The sequence below is a fragment of the Oncorhynchus nerka genome, linkage group LG12 (assembly GCF_034236695.1).
Source record: "Oncorhynchus nerka isolate Pitt River linkage group LG12, Oner_Uvic_2.0, whole genome shotgun sequence".
Classification (NCBI taxonomy): Eukaryota; Metazoa; Chordata; class Actinopteri; order Salmoniformes; family Salmonidae; genus Oncorhynchus; species Oncorhynchus nerka.
In genome coordinates, this window is record NC_088407.1 from 57,089,243 (window position 1) to 57,107,057 (window position 17,815).

General features: G+C 41.8%; 1 protein-coding gene across 3 annotated transcripts in view; it reads right to left on the bottom strand.

The window, feature by feature from the left end:
* Nucleotides 1–17,815, bottom strand: part of LOC115138418 (runt-related transcription factor 3-like) — an 82,290-nt gene that overhangs the window by 32,508 nt on the left and 31,967 nt on the right. For 2 of the 3 annotated variants that reach the window (XM_029675248.2, XM_029675245.2), the window contains exons 3-5: nucleotides 7,282–7,523; nucleotides 6,101–6,257; nucleotides 4,728–4,847 (exon numbers count right to left, since the gene is read on the bottom strand). In XM_029675248.2, the coding sequence (XP_029531108.1) occupies nucleotides 4,728–4,847; nucleotides 6,101–6,257; nucleotides 7,282–7,523 (519 nt within the window). The remainder of the gene's footprint in view (nucleotides 1–4,727; nucleotides 4,848–6,100; nucleotides 6,258–7,281; nucleotides 7,524–17,815) is intronic. The other variant, XM_029675247.2, reaches the window with a different exon arrangement.

Below are 17,815 nucleotides of genomic sequence, written 5' to 3' on the forward strand. Positions count from 1 at the left end.
TCTCCATAGAAAAACTGTTTGTCATAATGCAGTAAGAGAGAAAACATTCCAAATCATGGGCTATTTATTTGTCTAAATCGAGATCTGAACTTTTATTAAATTAGGTCTAAAAGGTCGTAATGACTCCCTCCAGTATGGGTGAGTGTAAATAAGGAAGAAGCAGTAAACAGAGTGGGCTTATACTTCCCTCCATTGGTAGGTAAACAGGAAAGACATTTGGGGATGAAAGGGGGCTGAGTTTGGGTATGCAATTTGCCGTACTTCTCTCGGTTTCTGAGAAAAAGCGTCTAGGTTGCCTCACTTGCACCATCAGGCAGAATTAAAAGTAAGAATTCTGTAATTCTTTGCGTGTCCACTTGCTGCGTATGACGTCAGCGAATACAAAGTGAAAAGGTTGTTGGAGGAAACTCCCCCCGGGGCATGTGTGTGCACATAGCGAGGTGTGTGTGTCCACCCAGACAGGAGCAGACTTGAGCCTATATAACTAACCTGAGGAGTAGAAAGGAGGCATAACAAAGCAGCAGACAATGCTATGCTCATCCTTTTCTCCTCCTTGATAGAAACGTCTGCAGTCATGTCACAACGACTTTCAGAAAAGCAAACAGAGAGACACAGATGGGGAGAACTGAGGAAAAAGAGCCTGTGATGGGCTCGTCCTCTTCGTCTGGACCAGGCTGAGGTATTTAGGCTCATTTGCAGTGCTTTCACAAGGGAGCTTTAGTGGGATTATCTACAGTGGTGTGTTGTGTCTGTTTCTGTCTGCCTGTTTGTCTCTCTTAGTGCGTGTTTGTGTGTATGGAGGGTTTGGGGGTAGCTGAGAGGTTTGGGGGTAGCTGAGGCCGAGTGTTTCCCTTTAGGAGGTTGTACTCGATGCTGATGGATGGGTGTATAGGTCGCATCAGCCAGGGTCAAAGAAACATCACCTCCACCCTCTCAGCCGTACCTCTCCACTAATGAAGGAACTTAATCATGCCATGGCTCTACAGGCCTCACCTCGGGCCTCTAACTGGATGGCCGAGGACACTAGCAGATGGAAGTATTATAGTAGAGTCACTGTATACATGGCATATGCCAGCTCCCTCTTGCCCCACTCCTGTACCTAGTCAGAGTGAATGATGTGAATGTTTGTCCCAGAACATAGGTTTCTTCTGAAACCAATCGAACATATTCAATTTACAAACTGCATTCCAGCGGATTTATCAGTCAGTCAGTCAATATTTGCTCTGTTTCTAATCGCAGAGGCCAAGTGTGATGGAGAGACTGAGTCCAGAGAGAGCGCTCGCCATTGCCTCACGTCATTCCAAACAACACTCTCTCCATACCTCCGGCTTGACTGGCCTTAGAAATGTGTGTCCTTTATGTCTTTAACAGCGCCAGTCCAATTCCACATCAGATGACATCACGGGTCTCTTAAAGGAGGTGTTTTTCTTCTTTGACATAAGTGCTGCTGCTATGTCACCATGTCTGCAGGTTGTGCATCTGGGAGTTTTAGTGAGGATGGTTGGGCTGGCTATGTGGTTAGGCAGGAAAGCACCCAACGTCAGACAGACGTGACACTTTTTTCTCTCCTGGCACTGGTACACCTGTAGGCTTTTTCAAAAACACCCATCTCCATTTCAACATCAAAGTGGCCTTTGAGATAGCAATTGGCACCGAGGGCGAACCTTTCATGTGATTTGTGGAGCATAGGCGTGGCCGAGCTGATGACTTAGGGTATGGACACACCTGGCAGGTGCACACACACACACACACACACACATTAACACTCGCCTCTCTTTGTTTACTATGAAGAGAGACTGCACTGTCAAGAAAAATAGCAACGCAAATGTCATTGTCTATTTGCATTCTTTGTACAGTCTGCGTGCCAAATGCAAATAGAATCTACCTGCCCACCCTCCCCATACCCCCCCAATCTTCTGAAGCTGTGTGAACACACCCAACAGAATAAATATTGGCAACAAAACACAGCAATGATCAAGTGAATTCTGTAGAAGTACAATACTGTGTGTGGGAAAGAGTGTGGTAGTCTCATAGAAACAGGATAGACAGCAGTAAAGGGCCTGCCATGACTGAATGCATGAATGTGCATACACATGTCTCTGTTTGCATGTATGCAAGCTGATGAACTGTACACACAGTGTCGTGCACCATGGCTGCCTCTGCTGCCTCTCACCTAGGGTTGAGCTACGAAACAAGTGGTCCTCTTCCTCTGTTTTTCTCATAGTCATGTATGTTCTCGGCCCAGCCCTGTGTCCTTCGTCTCTGGTGAGTTCCTCTTTCTCAGGAACTGATTAACTCTGGGTGAGATACATAAAGTACTAACAGCCCTTCCCCTCGGAGGATATGTGACGGGTGATGTCATCACTCAGAGAGAGAAGACGGAGGCTAAATACGGTTAGGGGATTAATTCAGCTGAACTCGGTAGGGAGGAGAGGGGAGAGAGAGAGGAAAGGGGGAGGGAAAGGTGGGGGGGGGGGGGCAACTGCATGCGAGCAGCGACAGGGATGGTCTCAACACTTCAGTCATATCTTGCTTCCTATCGCACGTCTTCCTTCTCTCTCTCTGATCGTCAGCAGAACATTGACGTACACAAAGCTGCTTCTCAGAAAGCACGGGGTGGCTCTAATCAAAGAGACTGTGCTGTAGGGTTCACTTTGTAAAATGTTGCTCACAGGCCTACTGGACAGCAAGTGGAGTGTTTTGGGACGAAGTGACACAAAAGCAACATAGTGTATTTGAGGGGAAGAGGAAAATGTCTAATACTTTCAACATTAGTTGGAAAAAATAATGTGTGTCTGCAAAGCATTTGTGTGTGTATTTGTGTGTGTTTCTGTGTATGGGTTTTTGGATCATGCTGTGTGAGGTGAGCGTTGTGTGTTTGGCAGATCATTGCCGCAGGGGAGCTTCCTTCCTGTCCGTCAGGTTTCCTAGCTGGATTTGTAAACGTTAATAAAACGCCTCCCTCCCCCTGTACCAGCCTCTTTGCTGGCAGCCATGGTAAATGCAGGCCCTACACAAACACACAGTAAAGCCCTGAGCAGCCTGACACGCTCTACTCTGCCAGCCAGCCAGCCAACCGACAGGTGAACGTATGCAGGCCAACCAGGGAACAGGCTCTCATTCATCTCACAATGGGATAGAGGGATGGTCATCTGCTTTGATGTTATACTTAAACGTATATGCAGACAGCTGGTTAACTGAGGATATCATAAAGTCTGTGTTGTGTGTTTTTAATTTTTGATGTATTTTTTTTACACTGAAATATTTAGGAAGGAATAATGTAAGGATTGTCATTATAAAGTACAAACGGGGTGGTGCCATTCTCTATTTGAGTCCACTCATATCATCCTTTTAAACCTTTTTAACACAAAATTCCCCTTCCCTAGATTAAACCATGTCGCTGTATAGCAGGATGGGGCCTGGCCACCAGGGTGTATAGTGAATAAAAGGCCACTCTGATGCCTTGAGTGCAGACATGACATGTAGACAGAGAGGAGACTGCTTTACCGTATGTGCATGCTTGTTTCTAACTACAGGAAGCCAACACACTGCCTGTTTTTCTTCAGCAGTGCATGCACGCAGACACAAACAAAATGCAGTACATATAATTTACTACATACAGACATAGCCAGCAACTCTATCACATTTCACACAAACACAAAGGATATTCTTATCTATTCCTCCCCCTTCCCTTTCTCCACACTGTTCTCCTCCATTTTCAACGCCTCCTCAAATAGCCTCCAGCCTGGCAGGCGATGCGCCACCCCTCGCCCTTCACCCCCTCGCCCCTTGCTAGGATCCCCATGTCCCCTCCATGTGGCATACAGAACCGCCTGGCTCCCTGCATTGGCCAGTTGGTCGGTTTTGACTGGGATGAATCCACCCTATCCCAAATAAGCGTAGCAATTCACCCATCCGGGGCAGCCACTAAAAACCTGTACAGTAGAACCATAATAAACATGATTTCTCAACAGGAAGGATCACAACCCTATACCTATCTGATCTGACTGGTGTCAGCCATGCATGGTCACACACACACCAGCAGCCTTTAGAGGTTGACTCATCCTTGTAACACAATCCTCCAGTCTTTCACATGATCACACATTAAACCACTTTGATATGCATCACTACCCAAACGATGGCTCTAACGGCTTTAGCATATTGGGCTAAATCTGTTAGCATAAACCATCTCTTTAAGAGTATTAAGTCAAGGAGCCACTTATGTGGTCACCCAGGTATGACCATTTGACCAGAGGCAGCAGGGTGAGGCCATAAGCGTTTGGTATTAGCTGCTTGGAGACACACAGCTCCTCTTAGCGGTCTCTGATTATGCATTAATACACTTTACCGTTTCCTCTGACAGTGCCACTCCCCACACCCTAATACCACACAGACACGAACACTGCTGCACCATCCAATACACAGCATTGTCTCCCATTAACTGCAATTGCTGGTCAACTGTTGTTGATCCTCCCACACACTGACCGTACCCACCCACCCACACACACACCCACCCACACACACACGGACACGCACTCACACGGCTACATTTTCTTGTATCATCTGCATATGACTCATGTATCTCTTTTAGTCTCCAATGATGGCACCCTGTTCTCTCATCCCCCAACACCAAGAATAGCCTCTCTCTTTCTCTGTGAATCCCTCTACACACAGCTCCTGATATAGCAGCACATTAGACTTCTGACAAGACAAATATTCTCATGTACCCTGTAAGTACTCACGTCTGGGTTCCCTGGGCCCATCCACAGTCACTTTAATGGCACGGTGGTAGGTGGCCACCTGAGGGGGACCGGTGAAGACTGTGATGGTTAGAGTGAAGCTCTTTCCTGGGTTAGACAGAATAGAGAGGGCCTTGGTAAGTGAAATGCATCAGTAAGACATAGATTCAGGAGGAACATCATGTGTGAAGGTTTAGAGGCGTGGGTAATTAATTGTGGAAATAAGCTGATTTTTGTGGAACAAGCACTTTGGCAATGACCACCACAGTCAACGTGCTGAATTAAAAGTGCCTTCTGATATGCCTCCCTTTTAAGTTTGTGAATTAAAGGGACCCCCTCTTTGATGAGCTGAACTGTGGGCATGATTTGAATTATTGAGAGAATCTATTCCAGATTCTCTGAAAGGCTTACAGCAACAGTTTATTGTTCAACAAGGCCCATTGTTGAACAATAAACTTGAGCTCTCATCCTTGAGCTCTCCATCTGCATGAAAGGCGTGGGGAGAGCGCTGGATCATGCAACGGTCCGTTTTTCATCTCAGCCTATGAAGCGGCGCTTTAATAAAAACAAGGCATAGCCTATCTTGTTAAAGAGACTGTTGGGGAAAAGGGAATCCTGGGGTGGGATAATTGACTACAAAAATGAAAGGATCTACTAGAGCGTTTTCCATTCATCAGTCAGCAACTATTTAAAGTGTGAATGCGCGGGCCAGGAGGAAGGAGAGGGAAGAGAGAAGGTTCTGGTCGAACGTCAGCTATGTGAGCGCTAGTTTTTAAAGGTGTGTAAACAAGCAAGTCCCAAGCCTTGAACGGAATATTCTGGTCCAGGCATTTTGGTGATTTGGACATGTAAAGACAATGGTATAATGTTCATATAATATAGAGGCTGCGGCTACTAACCCGATCATCTTTTGAGAGGGGCGTGCGTGATGGTCAATTATAGAAATAACTGTGGTAATGCCTCACTCAGCATTAGGCTGTAGTTTGAAATTGGGTTTCGCTCTATGTCTATTAAGCATTTTCAAACGCAATCTTAAAATTTGGAATAATTATATTGTGCTCTGGATTTCCCGTCTTCCAATAAACACTGGTAATGGTTGTACGCTCTTTAAAGCTATTACACCAGGATATGAATTTCGACGTGGTTTTCATCAACTTCTCACGTCCCCTAAAACCTTTTTATTTTATCCATTAATTTATTTGATCACTTTCTTTGTTTAAATCGATTACCAAAATGAGGTATACTCAGGCTATAGTTTTGCAAGTCAGTGCAATGACGCATGCAGGAAGGTGTTTTGGATGTGAAGTAAACTCTTCATTATTAATGATGTAAGATAGAGGTGCGTGACTCCTTCCGCTCACCTCGTCCGCTCCTGCCCACGAACCGCAGGTCGTTGAAGCGGGCGACCTGGTTCTTCATCACCGCAGACGCGTTCCTAAGCTCCGCTGAGTAGTTCTCGTCGTTCCCCGCCATCACTGTGACCAAAGTCCCGTCGGGCACATCACCGAGTGCGACAACCTGTGATAACACAACGCGGTCAACCTGGATCACCATGCTAAACAAACACAGACTACACCAAACCACATCCGGTGGAAGAAAAGAAAACGCACCATAAAACTAAAATATTACACCTGATTTCCAATCCATTAAAAAAATAATTTTATATTTAATTAGAAAATATTTGGGTCCAAATATAAAGGCCTATTGTGCTATAGGTGGGTTAAATTACATGGTAAGATGCTTCCTTGAAGCAAGCTTGCAATTGAAACAATATTTTAAGCTATGGAAATGACTTTTACATTTGATCGACCAATATCCAAATCGCTTTTAAAAAGAATGTTAGCACATTTTAATAAATAAGAATACGACCTCAACAAGCATTTTTACATTTGGTAGTGATACAATAAAATATATTTAGGCTATTTTACAAAACATTACACTTTTAGCCCTCGAATTCTATCACTTCCTGGTGTATAAATATAATTGATAACGTGCAGTGAAGCATCGTTTCATTGCTTCGAAATATGCAGATTTTATTCTGCACTGAAAGGCCTTTCAAAATAGCAATTTAATAATAACTAGTTTATCAACTATAATTAATTAATTGTATTATTTATCATTATTATTACTAAATTATAATTATTTGTATTATGTTGTATGCTAATTGTTCCTTCATTGTATGTAGGCCTATTTGCAGTTCGTGCAAATCCAAACACTAGGCTGTGTAAATGTCATATTCAATTGGGTCAAATGCAACAACAAAAAAGCTACAAAAAAAAGCTACTGCCAAGTTATCACTTTGGTAGGCCACTAGGATTTTCACAACTTGATTTAATTAAATTATTTATATTACATAACATGGATCTGCGTAAACTTTGTAATACTAATGCCAGTTTATGCCCTGTTGGCTATATGAAGCTCAAGAAAACATAAAAAATGGCATTTGACACTTGAGTTCAAATTATTCTGCGGTAGCAGTAATACGTAATTAGGTCGTTCATTATTTTACAAGTGCCCATTTGTAATTAGTAATTTGCCTTACCTTGAAAGCCACAGGGAGTGTCTTGTTGCACCTCCAGTGTGAGGGCAGCACGGAGCAGAGGAAGTTTGGGCTGTCCGTCCGGACCAGTTCGCCAGCGTGGTCTGACAGGACGTCCACCACATTCCTGGCCTCGGGTCGTGTCCTCAGCGGTCCAGGGGTGCCCATGGTCCCGCTGCCGTCTCCAATCTTGCTGCAGGGGAACGACGTGGAGGGCGGTGTGAACCGTCTGGTGGTGGTAGGGTCTACGGGAATATGCATCACAACAGCTTGGGTCACGGCCACTTCTCTAGGGGTTTTGACGAGTGTTCGGGGCTCTTTAAAAAAAAAATGTATATTTTCTCGTTCTCTGACACTTGCTCCTTTGGTCTCGGCGAAGTCCAGTGGTTTACGCGATGATGGAGCTGAGCGCACGCAGCCCCCGGTTAATCTATCACGATGAGTCCTGGACTGTCCAGTGTGTGTAGTATATGTCGTACCTTGCAGGGACGATACAGTTTAATGGTTGCGTGTTATATCATCTGCTCAGGATGTAGCTACCTGACAAACATCAAGTTGGTTTCTGTTTCTCACTGACTACAACAAAACCAAGAAACCGCAAACTCCGATCTAACCTCTTTCTCACTGTGCTCTGTTCTGGTTGCCTATGCTATGGCTCACTTTTGATTCTGCACTATTCAGCACTTGATGCGACGCCCCTCCACACTACAATTTTGGCCGCATATTAGAAAATAAAGGTCTAAGGCAAATTATAAAATCCAGTCGTTTTTGCAATATTCACGGAAGCTGACGATTCGAGTGCTGCTTGTTTGCGCTTCAACTTCACAGCAGAATGTTCTCAATCTTGTTTCAACCTCGGTGACTGAATGAGCTCCTTCAATTGAATTATGCTCATCGAGTCTCGCCAAAGTAGGCTGCAGTGTACTCAGTAATTCACAGTTCTCGACGCAGAGTTTGATACGAAGAATTCCGATGGTTACACGCGGACGTCAAGTGAAGAAGTTTATTTTTATTCAATGATTTTTGTTCCTCGGTATCAAATGTCCTGCCACTTGCCACATATTATCCTTAATGAAACTAAAAAGTAAGTCGAGATCCCAAAACTATTTTCTTGTGAACTATTCTCTCTCTAGGTTGAAATAGGCGCTTGACTGAGTGGTGGTGCGAGAGTGAAGACTGCCGTGATATTATTTACTCAAGTCATTTTACTGTTTAGTGGTTGGAGTGTGCGGATGACTTCGACCAATGAGTCGCCTGGGTTGGACTTTCTTTCATTAGACCAATCAACGTCTCCGGAATATAAACGAAGTGAAGCGCTCTCTGCTTACTCTGTTATACTCACACGATATATTATTGACAGACTACGTATCTTGTGCTTTTCTACACTATGTGCTTAGTTGTTTTAATGTTTTGCACAGTTAGGCTACATTTATACGTAAAGTTACAGCAACTGTTCTCATGCATTCATTATAGTGTTGAAATTACATCCGGCATCGCGGCTGAATGGTGAAGTATAATGCTAAATAAAAGTTCGGCCTATTTGTTTATTGAAGATTTTAAAAAACGTCGTGTTATAATTGATCAGTCTTCCTTCTTTATGCCTATATATGACACCGGTAAAATTATACAGGCTACTACCTTCGAAGAAATAGAATCACATAATGCATTCTGCTTATATTAGCACATCACCGCAGTGTGTTTACATACAGTGTGAAAAGATAACAATAATTCAAGCTGGCGCATTTATTTGGTGACTGCAGAAGAGACATTTAGGGAAACATATATCATTCATATTTTGATGATAAGTAGGCCAGTCATATAATATAGCGTAGGTCTACTTATGATATTGTTATGGGCTTATACTCACTATTAGCAAAATGTAGTTTTACTAAAATGAATAGGCTGCTACATCTGAATGCATAATTGTCAATCAACTGCAATGTGCTATTTATCACGTCAGGAGTTCATGCACCTTTCAAATGACATATGGTTGATCAATATGAGTTGTGAATTTGATATGATTTTCCCATTCTTGTCCCTGCAATTTACTCCTGCTTTTTTCAGAGAACATCAAAGGCATCTATGGATGAATGTGTTTGGTTTAGTATTATGTAATATAGAGTAATAGGCTTGGGCTAGATTAAATGAACCGTAGTGCTGCTAGGGTTAGAGACCTATTGACATAATATGTGGAATTAGCAATATACGTTTTGTTCTCTTTCTTTTCCTTTTAAAATATTATTTGTTACCCCCATATCCAGGGACATGGGCTGAATTAGGCTAATGATGAGTACTATAAATAAATAATATTGGCCTCCATTTGACACAATATGCATAGTAGGTGCATCTTTGTAAATATAGCCTATATAATTACATATAATTGTCTTATCACTTTCATTCGATCACGCCAAATTGAAACTAATAGGCTTACATAACAACTACAATTGTGCCAAGTACAGTAGCCACAGACAATTATTAATTGGAATTCCATCCATTAATAGGTTACTATGTACTGCACAAGAAACGACACACCCTGTTCACTCCTTCCCAGGCAATGATGGCTCGCAGGCGCTAGTTGGCGCAATTTGTCTTTGTCAAATGGACCTGCCTTCAGTACAGAGGGGGTCTGAATAGAGAAACGGCATTTATACCATCAGAGAAATTAGAAATAACAACATATATACTATATACCTGCACCAAGACGAGAAAATGTGAGTCATAGACGACCTATTATCGCCTGTGTCGAACTTGACGTTTTTTGTTGTTGTTGAAAATTCATCAGAAATTGTACTCGGGATCCCAAATAATAACATTTACATTATTTTCTGAATTGATGTATAGGCTTCTAAGGGGAAGTAAAAATCACTCAAGCTTTATTCGTTTAATGTCACCTTTTACTTTCTAATGAAGTTATGAATAAATGTGTTGTTTTACTCCCATAGCCGATCATTTCGATTAAGGACCGTGGATTTTGTTTTAGAATTTTGACTTTTTTCCACCGCAGGTGTATGGAGGGATATTTACCATTTTGTCCAACGCACAATAAATTATGGAATAAACAAATATATGACTGTATAGCCCACATATCAAATAGCAGTTATTTAGTAAGCATACAAAAGTAAGCAAAACACATTATGGAGATTACCTACAATCGCATTCGATATAGGCCTAGAGTACATATTAATACAAATCCCAAATTAAAATGAAATGTCAAATATTTGTGGACAACTTGTTTTTTAAATCAAGAGGCATTTGATTGTTGGGGCTATTTTGTGGTGTTAAATGATCCATAGATGCACACAAACCACAAAGATATTAAAAACCGCTCCCATCAGAATTATTTCAGAAATGAATAACACAAAACACATCCAAGGATGGAATAAATACCTTGCAACGATTCATTGATGCAAGCTGTTACAATTTACCTCCCAAAGTGTGGATCTAAGGTCAATTTACCTCCCAAAGTGTGGATCTAAGGTCAATTTATTCGCCTTCAATTTTCCAAAGTACTGTTTAGTTGCAGGCAGTAGGCTCTATATTATTGCGTTACTGAAGTTAATTCACAATGCGATTACTAATGTAGGTTAATAGTGTTTGATATATAATTATCCATGACAATAATTAGACTACTCATAATTAGACTATTTAAATGTACATTTAAATGCATTTGTCCCACTTATGTTGAATATACTAAGTGTGTGTGTGTTTGTTTGTGTGCGTGCATGCGCGCGCACGTGTAGCGCGTGTACGTTTCTTCTGTTGTTTTTTATTTTATATAGTAAGGAAATTGTGGTAAGAAGGGATGGGAGTGGGTTTAGATGTACCCTTCATTTTCTTTATTATACTGATGTCAGTCAGACAGATACGAAGCCAAAGTCTTGCGGGTAGAGTGGCGAGGGAGATGGGATGAGAAAATTATACACTCTTCACGCCTGCCAAGGCCGAGACCGTTAGGAGGGAAGCCATTTTAAATCATATTTTAACAACACGAATTGGCGCCAAACACATTCATAACAATGATCACACAGCCATTGTCTGTCTATACAGTGCCTTCAGAAAGTATTCACACCCCTAGACTTTTTCCACATTTCGTTGTGTTACATATGGCCTGAATTTAAAATTGATTGCATTTAGATTTTTTTAATCACTGGCCTACACACAATATCGCATAATGTCAAAATGTAATTATGTTTTTCGAAAATTGTACAAATTAATACAAAAAAAGCTGAAATGTCTTGAGTCAATAAGTATTCAACCCCTTTATTATGGCAAGCCTGAATAAGTTCAGGAGTAAAAATGTGCTTAATAAGTCACATAGTAAGTTGTTTGGACTCACTCAGTGTGCAATAATAGTGTTTAACATGATTTTTTAAATGACTACCTCATCTCTGCTACTCTGTACCCCACACATACAATTATCTGTAAGGTCCCTCAGTCAAGCAGTGCATTTCAAACACAGACTCAACCACAAATTCCAGGGTGGTTTTCCAATGCCTTGTAAAGAAGGTCACCTATTGGTAGATGGGTAAAAAATAAAGCAGACATTGAATATCCCTTTGAGCATGGTGAAGTTATTAATTACACGTTGGCTGTTGTATCAATACACCCAGTCACTACAAAGATACAGGTGTCCTTCCTAACTCAGTTGCCAGAGAGGAAGGAAATAGCTCAGGGATTTCACCATGAGGCCAATGGTGACTTTAAAACAGTTACAGTTTAATGGCTGTGAAAGGAGTAAACTGAGGATGGATCAACAACATTGTAGTTACTCCACAATACTAACCTACATGACAGTGAAAAGAAGGAAGCCTGTACAGCAGTTTTTCCCAAACTAGGTCCTCAGGACCCCAAGGGGTGCACGTTTACTTTTTTGCCCTATCACTACACAGCTGATTCAAATAATGAACTCATTATCAAGCTTTGATTATTTGAATCTGCTGTGTAATACTAGGGCAAAAACCAAAACGTGCACCCTTTGGAGTCCCCAGGAGAAAGTTTGGGAAACGCTGCGTAAAGAATAAAAATATTCAAAAACATGCACTAAAGTAAAACTGCAAAAAAATGCGTCAAATAGATTTACTTTATGTCCTGAATACAAAGCATTATGTTTGTGGCAAATACAACACATAACTGAGTACCACTGTTCATGTTTTCAAATGTGGTGGTGTATGCATCATGTTATAGGTCTGCTTGTCATTTATTTGCAAGGACGATGAAGTTTTTTAGGATAAAAATGTACGGAATAGAACTAATCACAGGCAAAATCCTAGAGGAAAACCTGATTCAGTCTCCTTTCTAGCAGATACTGGGAGACAAATGCACATTTCAGCAGGACAATAACCTAAAACACAAGACCAAATATATAATAGAATTGATTACCAAGATGAATGTTCCTGAGTTGACTAGTTCTTTTTTTTTTTTTATCGGCTTGAAAATCTATGGCAAGACTTGAAAATGGCTGTCTAGCTATGATCAACAACCAACTTGACAGAGCTTGAATAATTTTTTAAAGAATAATGTGCAAATATTGTACTATCCAGGTGTTCAAATCTCTTCGAGACTTGCCCAGCAAGACTGATTCTAACATGTATTGACTCAGTGGGTTGACTACTTGTCTAATCAAGATATATTAGTGTTTTATTTTTCATATATATATTTTTACAAATGTTAGAATGACAATTTAATCCATTTTAATGCCACTTTGTAACACAACAAAATGGGGTTTGAATACTTTCTGAAGGCACTTCTGCTAGGCGGTTGTCTAGAGTGCAGACTGCATAGTGATGTGAGCCCTCAACGGGGTGAGCTGTCAGCAAACCTGTTTCTTTACGAAGAGAGAAAATTCTTAATTGCCAAATGACCTCAAAGATCAAGGCCTGTGGCTTTTGGAGAACAAGGGACATTTGTCTAAAACAGGTCATTCTTCTAATAAACTCATATGCCTAATATCTTCTGAGGTTCTATCTGAGTAGTTAGAAAGTAACTATTCAACCAACTGTTGAATACAATAATAACATCTTAAAATGTAAATGCTATATGATCTCAAAATGTAGGCTAAATTAGCTGAAGCTGCAGGGTGCATATTTCAGGACCTCATGTCTTCAAAAGTATCGCCTATCATTGTTCGCTATTTTGAGGCAATGAAAGAACTAAAGTGGGACAATGACATTGGCAACATTTCAGTCATCCTCCTGCCTCCGTTTATTATTAATATATGACCACACGACCAGCTACCCTGCGCAGCGGTAACTCGCGCTTCGGGTTCCTGTCATATTTATACTCCTACATTGCAACACGCAGTTTCTATAGTTTCAGCCACACAGACACTGAGGACGTAGCCTGTCGTGCCCCTGAACGATTTTTAATGATCCAAGTGGGTTCAGCTCAACCGAACGCAGAACTCCAGGAGGATGTCTAACCCCAGACCCACCTCACGCAGACGCTAGACTAGTTTTTACCCTCTACTTTTAAAACCCAGAGTTTTCAGCACTAGCCTCTATAGGCCCAGTCAAAACACTGCATGCCTCCAGTTTGGAAAGAGTTTGGGGGGTTAGAGTAAGAATGGTTAGGGAGAGCTCCAACCAAAATGAATAGATTCCCATTTAAGTTTCCTCCTTTAAATCATATGAACTCTTACTGTGAACTGTGCACTGGCATATAAACCTCCAGCCCTTCTGCCCCCCTCTGTTTTCAAGAACTTAGGACCATATTACCATCAAGGTTTTCAGAAGAGAAATCACAGGAGAAAGCATCACACACTTTCAGCCCTTTCATTCCCACTTGAGGCATGTTTTCAAATGAGCGTACTCAGGCCTGCCTTGCCCTGCAGTCGCCAACCAACACCCCGAAACATGGAAGATCAAGGGGAGTGGCAAAGTTTTCTTCCTCTCCATTTTCATATGGTTTGGCTAATAATGAGACAGAATGTAAAAGCTAATAGTTTGAATATCATCCCCATTAGCTGAGAAACCCTCACAAGCCTTTGAGTTGTAAACCTATACCCGACGCTATCATGCCCGCCACCCAGCCATATCTCCCATGGCTGATGTCACTTTAAAGAGGCTTTGATGGGGAGACACTTTCAGATATGTGAGGAGATACAAAAGTGAAATGTTCATTCTCAATATGTATATGAATAACCACATAAATACACAAGCTATTTTCAGGCGTGTGCACATGTGCCATTGGAGGGGATCTTTTCTTTTGAAAAAGTGGGCTATGGGGCAATTAGAAATAGTTTGAGGTTAAATGATGACATAAGACTAAGATTTCTATCTTTAGCGGCTGTGGCGGTCGCACATTTCTGTACATTCACAAATTACAGGGCGAGTCTGGCCCTCAACCCACCGAACGCATTCCTTCCGAAAAGTGTCTGCTCGAATTTCAGCCGGGGGTTTTCTGCTCAGTGGAAATATGAGTGTTCTGAATGGACGACTCCTATGAAATGGAGTTTTATTCCTCTCGGATTAAATGAGCTCTACATTTGGGATCAGGGTATTTTTTTTGTACCAATGATGGATTCTGTGGTATAGTTGAAATGCCAGAGCTGTTTACCCGCTGTCGTTTTTTAAATGCAGTTTGCTATGAAATGGACTTCTGCAGCTTGATATGACAAGAGTGTCAGTGATTAGTTTTCCAAGCATGACGTAAGTCATCAAAGCATTCTGTCCCTCGTCCCAAAGCCAAATCATATTCTAGCATTTGGATGTTTACACACAGACTATAGAGAGACTTTTAGAAGTAATCCTTCACAGAGAAACCGGGTAAAGATTGTTTAATTTTGTATGGGGATTCTGATCTCCGATTGCTGATGTTTTCTCAAATGATGATTATATAATGTGTCAGCACATTGCAGTTGGTGGTCATTGTTGTCCATTATGATGCAGACCAGCAAATAGGAGCCACATTGCTAGTTTTTATCATACCTTCTTCTCAGATCTAAAGTGTTAGCCAATTACTCCTTCATCATACGATGTTCCATTTAGCTGCCTCAGATACGAGCACCACTACTACTTTATTGAGATTACACAATCTTTCTTTTCTAATGACTTTAAACTCATTTGGGGTAAATCACAAATTGAATACTGTAGGCCTTCACTTGAGTATATGCATGTGATTCACGAGAAAGTCACGCTCTCATTGGGGATCTGTTTAGGCAGTCAGAATATATATCCCATAAACTGATGAATGAGCCTGTAACATTTCCAAAACCAGCAGCTAATTACTATGTAAGCATGACGAGCTGAAATAGTGCAGTCGCAGAGATAGACAACCAGCACATTCAGCTCATTCATCTTTAATCCACAGCCTACATGTTTCAAAAGGTGCAGAGTGTAGCCAAGGGCTTATTAAAGTAGAATAATGGCGGCTGGGGTTGTCTCTGTCTTGTCTCTGGGCCTTACAGCTAGCTACAGTAACTGAGTGAAGACATTGGTCGCGATGAAGAGGCCAGTCAGATCACTGTTATCAACACACTCCGAGACATTTGACATTTAACTCTCAGCACTTGAGAGAGAAATAGGACAAACACCAAATTGAGACTGCATGCAGAATTCTGCAGAAATATCCGCGGTGTACAATGTAAAACACCAAATAATGCACGCAGAGCAGAATTAGGCCCATGCCCGCTAATGATCAAAATCCAGAAAAGAGACGTTAAATTCTGCGACCACCTAAAAGGTAGCGATTCTCAAACCTTTCGTAACAAAGCCATTACCTACAGAGAGATGAACCTGGAGAAGAGTCCCCTAAGCAAGCTGTCCCAGGGGCTCTGTTCACAAACACAAACAGACCCCACAGAGCCCCAGGACAGCAACACAATTAGGCCCAACACATGAGAAAACAAAAAGATAATTACTTGACACATTGGAAAGAATTAACAAAAAAACAGAGCAAACTAGAATGCTATTTGGCCCTAATCAGAGAGTACACAGTGGCAGAATACCTGACCACTGTGACTGACCCAAACTTAAGGAAAGTTTTGACTATGTATAGACTCAGTGAGCATAGCCTTGCTATTGAGAAAGGCCACCATAGGCAGACATGGCTCTCAAGTGAAGACAGGCTATGTGCACTCTGCCCACAAAATGAGGTGGAATTTGAGTTGCACTTCCCAACCTCCTGCCAAATGTATGACTGTCACGACTTCTACCGAAGGTAGCTCCTCTCCCTGTTCGGGCAGCGCTCGGTCGCCGGTCTACTAGCCATCACCGATCACTTTTTCCTTTTCTGTTTGTTTTGTCTTTGGTTCTGTTTCACACCTGGTTTCCTTTGCTTTAATTTCTGTGTGTATATATTTACCCTGTTGCCTGCCTAGGTTTGTGCAGGATTATTCTTTCATTGTGATGTGCTCGGTGAGGTTATGCCGTTCTGTGCGTTTGTTGCGGGTTCTCCGTTGTACCTTTTTTGATTGTGCCATTCTTGTGTTGGTGGACTTTCCTATTAAAGTACACTTCTCAGACATCTCTGCTCTCCTGCGCCTGACTCCTACACCTACCTCCTAAACGCAACACTATCACAATGACCAAATTATAGACACATATTTCCCTCAGATTACACAGATCTACAAATATTCTAAAAACAAACCACATTTGGATAACCTCCCATATCTATTGGGTGAAATACCACAGTGTGCCATCACAGCAGCAAGATTTGTGACCTGTTGCCACAAGAAAAGGGCAACCAGTGAAGAACAAACACCATTGTAAATATAACTCATATTTATGTGAGAGAGAGAGAGAGAGAGAGAGAGAGAGAGAGAGAGAGAGACTCTCCTCTAGAGGGGGCTGCTGCAGACGTGACTAGGGGTGAGGTGACTGTACTGTATGTTCTGTTGTAGTAGTACTCATATACTCTCCCTCTGATACACCCTAGCATGTGTCCAATTCTTCTAAAGGCTACACTAAACCAGACAAAAAAGTACTACACCATAACGATTGCATAATAATTCAATTTGGTAGCATGAACATTATCGGTATACAAAGATCAATTGACTTGTCAGTAGTGTGACCTCACATTGACATGCTTTATCAATACCAGATCAAAGATCTTGTGTAAGAAATAGTTTCAAGTGGTGCGTGTTTGATTTGAAGGTTTAGATCAGGGTGTAGGGTTTACTCCGTGGTTAGACCCCACCCCTGTCACCCCTGTCCTTTAGTAGCAGTTCAAGGGGACACCTCCAGGCCTGCCCTGAGGACTCTCTCTGTGAACTCTCATGTCACCATTGGTCCGCCCTCACACATCATCTGTCGGGTACACTCGCTCCACGATGACAGTTAGAAGGCTGTGATGTGGTTATGCATGGTGTTTATTCATTGGAAAGCCACTAAGAGTACCATTGGATGATAAAGTCACGAAAAGAGCTGTGTTATTATAGGAGCACGTTTGGTTGAGTTTTGATCCAGTTGGTTGCGTGTGAGTTGTGGGCCCTTTCTTGCCGAGCTAGCGGATCCAGGATGATTTATTGTTGAGGGCAGTAGACTGATGACCTGACCTGAAGGTTGCCTCATCAACTCCGTTATACTGCCACGTCTGATTA